Source organism: Loa loa (genome assembly GCF_000183805.2).
Source record: "Loa loa unplaced genomic scaffold supercont3.122, whole genome shotgun sequence".
Classification (NCBI taxonomy): domain Eukaryota; kingdom Metazoa; phylum Nematoda; class Chromadorea; order Rhabditida; family Onchocercidae; genus Loa; species Loa loa.
This window is the reverse complement of record NW_018108302.1, coordinates 20,903-26,459: the sequence shown is the minus strand read 5'-3', so window position 1 is coordinate 26,459 and position 5,557 is coordinate 20,903. Positions and strand designations below refer to the sequence as shown.

The window sequence follows — 5,557 nt, the reverse complement described above, 5'->3', positions numbered from 1 at the left end:
CTTTTTATGGACAAGATTAATAACTAGGCTGAGTGATCTGATATAGATATGATGTGTTATTCACATTAATCTTGAAATATCTCTCTAACTCTATGGAATTTGGATAAGAGAAATTAATGCATTAAAACTATTGTAATCAACTAGTAGCCTAGTGAGATTTCCCCATTTGTATTTTCCCATGATTTAACGGTGCTATTTCCTGATCTGTGTACAACCATGCTATTTCAAATATCCTATCAGATGTGAACTGATGTAATGAAGATTTCTAACCTCTGAAAAGACGAAGTTTTTTTGGCCTGAATTCAAGCAAAAACTGAAACATTCTTTGTTGCTTTTTTCCAAATATTCGAAGGTAATCTTTGGTATAAGGAAGATAAGTAGCAGCAATGTCATAATGGTAATCATCATCACCGTCTCATATAATTGCATCATTCCGAACTTTCAAAATTGTTTTTGCATCATTCCGAACTTTCAAAATTGTTTTATTTTCATTTAACTGGTAACATCAATGAGATATTTTCAAAAATTTTTGTTTTATTTAAAATTTAATAGAATTAAAAAATAGAAATATTGAGACATTTTCTTCACAGAACAGTACATATTGATTAAGTGAGTAAAATTAATATGGATTATTTTAAGGTATATAAATTGACTCGTAAATTTTCATTTCATTCTTTAGGGGATCGAGAGCTGCTATCCAAACAGTTACTACAGCATCCTTCAGGTGCTTGAGGAACTTTATGTCTCTCCAGGTACATCCCTCCATTTGCCGATGGAATGATTTCGAAATATATTCATAAAACCATTCGTTAAGTTATGCCGTATTGTCTTGGTCCGGCAAGAAATATACGTTCTTGCCTAGCCTAAAATTTCGTAAGTGTCGTTAGTATTGTGTTGTTTTGAGAAATTGTTATATGTATATATATATAAGAATCAGGTTGGAAGCTATAAAAGTCAGTCCAGAGACTTGTGATCTCTGAACGTAACTGTTTATGAGCCCAACGATCAATTTTAGTTTTTCTACCTAATTTCTAAAGCAAAAGCTTTTTATGGGATAAAATGAAAATAAATCCTTACAATTCCGCCTACACAGCGAGACAATAAGATATATATATATTTATACATAGTCACACAAACAAATATATCAGTTAATATATCAACTGATATATTTCATCAGATAATACTTTAATATACTAATTATAAAAGAAACTATTAATGCTAACTAATTAAACTATCGAATATTTGCAGTGCTAAATTCTACAATCAATATTGTCTGGAAGAATTTTCACGAACACATTAATGATTGATTGTACCATTTCAATTATCAATAACCGGTTCACAGCGAATTCTTTAATAAAACAATGCGCGGTATGTGTCATTATATATTACAAGGAAATGCATGGGATAATAATTTAAATGATATATTAAACATGAAATTTGTATATGTATTATTATTGTTGGCGAACATAAAAGGGATCGATAATTTGATCTTTCAGTTTTTAACACTCGGAAAATGGCCTGTAATTTAAAAATTAAAAATAAAAAAATTGAAAAAAATAAGGAAAAAATTAAAAATAAAATTAAAAAAAGAAATTAGAATTAAGAAACTAAAAGAATGTTTAGTTTATTTAACACTTTCTTAATTTAACTAATGCAACAGCCCAGTTCTTTTGGCTCAAATTTTAGAAAGTAAACGAATCTCTTAAAGAAGATTTGAAATGCGGTAAAACTAAGGTAAAGGTAAAAGTCTCGAATTTTAAAATTTGTATGAAGTCACATTCAACTTATAAAACAGACTGTTAAAACAACTGATTGGACTTATAATTAGTATTAAATCAAACTATAATTTAAATGGGTCGCCCAAACAACATAACGACAATCCTGAAATCAAAAATTAGCTAACGGCTCTTCTGATTGTTGTAATATTGTTGAAAGTTGTAAAGTAAGTATAATTTGGTGAAGATTAAATAGTTGAAAATATAACATACCTGAAAAGTTAAGAAATTTCAAATATGAGAAAGGGATTTTTTAGCAAGTTAAAAAAGGATCATATGCTGTTTTTCTTTTAGGATTTTTCCCATATTTAGGCTATCTCAAAAAATCTGCCCCATTTTGAATTATTAAAAAGATCCATAATTAATTAATAATCACATTTAATCATATTCCATTCCTTACAATTCAGTACAAATATAATTATTACTCTGTTTAATTTTAAAAATACCGGGAAGATCGTCATAAAAAAACCATTGATGATAACGATTTCATCTGGTTGTATTCAGAAGAATTTGAACCACAAATAGAATGTTTGTTGATGTTTCAATTATTGCAGCAATAACAGTGATCACTTATCAAACAAAATGATACTGATTGTTTCTTCTTCTTCATATCATTTTATTTTCTCATTTAAACTGTATTTTGTTGTTTTTGGGAGAGAAAACTCATCTGATGTCCTTGATAATCATTATCATTATTATTATCTCGAAATCACAACAGTTGAGAAAACAAGTTTGCTAATTGTCTGAATGCTAACTGTAAGTTTTTAGTTTACATTCTGAATGCTAACTGTAAGTTTAGTTTCCATTCTGAATGCCTAACTGTAAGTTTAGTTTGAACCATAAATAGAATGATTGTTGATGTTTCAATTATTGCAGGAACTAATTGTCTGAATGCTAACTGTAAGTTTAGTTTGAGTTTAATTTTCGTTTTGTCTTCGTATCAAGAGTGTAGGAATAGGTTGCTTTGATAATCTTTCACAGAGACCAATGATTACTTTCGGGAAATTCCTCATTGATAGTAATCGACAATTGTGTGGGTTTCTTGCCAATCTGCTTCATAAAATCATTGTTATTATCCGTTTTCTGAATGAGTTAAGTCCAATAATTTAAAATTTTCGGAGTTACAAATTCAGAATTTTTGAACTTTCTCAATTTCATTTTTTAATTTTTTTCAGCTTCTTCCAATTTCATTTTTTAATTTAAGTTTTCTCATTCATTTTATATTATAAATCTGTTAATCAATATCTTTTCGCTGCTTCTACTTATAGCAAGAAAATAAATGTTTCGAAGTCTGCAAGTCTTTCAAACAATCAGTCATAGTTGCCAACCGACAAAACTCCTACAAAACGCAACTTTCACAATACAGAATTGAGAACTGATTCAGCTCCGGAAGTGCGACTTAATTTGCATGTAATTTCTCAATTTCTATGTTTTGTCATTTTTCAATTTCTAGATAAAGAATGCCATGTATTTGGCCGAATCTATCCTTGAAACATGATTGGCTCTCGTTTTTTGAATAATTTGTTGTGATCTTTCCAGATTGCTCTTTATTCTGAAGTTCTAAAAACTGAACATCCCGATGTTGCCGAGTAGAAGAGCTGATTAATGCACTGAACAGAAAACAAAATTATATTGGTCGACTAATAACTTGAACGGAGCATTATACAGAAACCATTTGAGTCATTTACAGTTCTTAGGCAATTTGTACGATTAAAGCTGTGAAACTATTACTCCCATTATTAGTGTTTTATCTCATTGTCAAAGGTGTTTGCAAAATTATCTCTCATTGTCGTAAGCCGAATATCCAACAATACGTCGTTATGTTTGGCCTTTGACTCCTGTGCTAACATATGAGAATTGCTAATTAAAATGTAATTAAATTTATTTCAGGTATGTGAAGGCTGAGACAAATGCCAAGTTGATTCGCTTCAGTAAAACCACTAGATTTGAGGGATTTGAGAGACCGAAACAATTTGACGGATTCATGAACAAAAGGCGATTTAGTTTTCATTCAGTGAAAATTATTCAAAAGTCGTTGTTTCGATCCTCGAACAAATGTGATTCGTATTTCTGACGCATTAAACCGGTTCCTAGAATCTTGAAATCAGGCTTTTGTTTTCTGGAGAGTGACTTAAGCATATATTCTGCAATCGTTTGTTGCGTTCATCTGCGCCCACATAAATCTCTCTTCTTGATGGTGGTCCACATTTGATGCGAAGAAAGAAATAAACGAATGGAAGAAAACGGTCCTCAAAAATTAATTTTTTCTTTCAAAAGAAAAGTGCAACAAAGTAACAATTACGGTAAACTTGTCCTTTTGCTCCAAAAATAATCAGAAATATACCGGCAATACATAAAAAGTAACAGTGCTATTATCTTTAGAACAAAAATTCCAAAACTTGATTTTTTTTTGATGATATCCAAAATATTGGAATATCAGGCTACCATTGGTTGAAGGTTTAACTGCAAAATCAAGAGAATAGGCAAAACTGCCTTGTTAAAAAGGACGGAACCAAGCAAAGAAATGGATTCATATTCCCTGATTAAAGTTCAACAAATTAGTGATTGTTGTAGAGGTTAAAACTTTCTGTGTGTTCCCTACCCCAATTATCGTTCAATTCAAGTGGATTTTTTCGTTTTTGTATCAGTTTCGTCTTTCTGCAAGCAGGCACTTTTACATCCAGTTCATTCTTCTTATCTTCCATCAACGACTCATTTTTTAACTTATTGATTGAACCATTTATTAAATCAATTTTAATTGAAGAAAATGGCATTTCGGAGTGATGAACATTACCGAATCGTGTCAGTTAGCAGTAACATTTGGCTGTATAAAGAAAATAAAAAAACAACTATGTATGTGATTTGCACATAGTTCCAAAGTTTTGTTCTGCTTTTAACACGTGCTGTCCTACAACTTAGTCTTTTTAGTACGAAGTTTTAAGGAATTCAAAAGATGCGAATTTAGAATTATTATACTTCATGAAAATTGTTTTTTTAACTCTTTATTTATCATAACGTTTAGTAATTTAACGAGTGATTGATATCGAAATTAACCAATTACTACTATATATATTTTTTTCCGGCTTCTTGTTTCAATCCATGGGTTATCGATCAATATAGATACTACAAACTATGACGGAGCCGTGGATGACTTTGATGACGATAACTTGTGTCGCATAAACTTTTGATATATTTTAAACATTGATTGAAATCACAGTCTATTTAATAGCATGATATAGAATACAACAGAATACAACGCCAAACAAAGCTTCGAATAATTTTAAAATCTGCACAATCATACAGAGGCATTTGGAGAAAATGAAACAATTATCCATAATAATAGTAGTAATAGGGAGGATAACCGTAGGAATAAGGAGAGTAACCGAAGTATGGATAATAATAACCATATGGAGGAGAATATGGGGAGCCTCTACCCCCCGACCCCAATAATGAAGCTAGTAAAAAAGTTCCAAGTAAATCTGAGTTAGGAGAATTTTGAGGAGTTTGAGGAGATTGTCCAGTTTGACTTCTCCCTTGATCGCTTCCACCAAGAAAAATAAACTGTAGTGCGTTACCATTGTAGGCCACTGTCTTAAATTTTAAAACAAAAAAAAAAATTGAAAATATTTAAATGTTACAAAATTTTCATTTCTATTTATGTAATTCTTTAAATTCCTTAAATTCCCATATGATATATTTATTATATCAATAATCTTTTTTTTTAAACAAAGAAATCTTTTAAAAGATATCAAAATAAAAAAAAATGAAAAAATTTCGCAGCA

The 5,557-nt window shown here is 30.1% G+C and overlaps 1 protein-coding gene across 1 annotated transcript; it reads right to left on the bottom strand.

Moving 5' to 3' along the window:
* Positions 1-3,865: 3,865 nt before the first annotated feature.
* LOAG_12178 (hypothetical protein) lies at positions 3,866-4,480 on the bottom strand (the record flags this gene model as incomplete). The annotated part of the gene is made up of 3 exons (XM_003147692.1): positions 3,866-4,024; positions 4,120-4,238; positions 4,360-4,480. The coding sequence occupies 3 exons, from the start codon at positions 4,478-4,480 to the stop codon at positions 3,866-3,868; spliced, it is 399 nt and encodes a 132-aa protein (XP_003147740.1).
* Between the last annotated feature and the right edge of the window lie 1,077 nt (positions 4,481-5,557).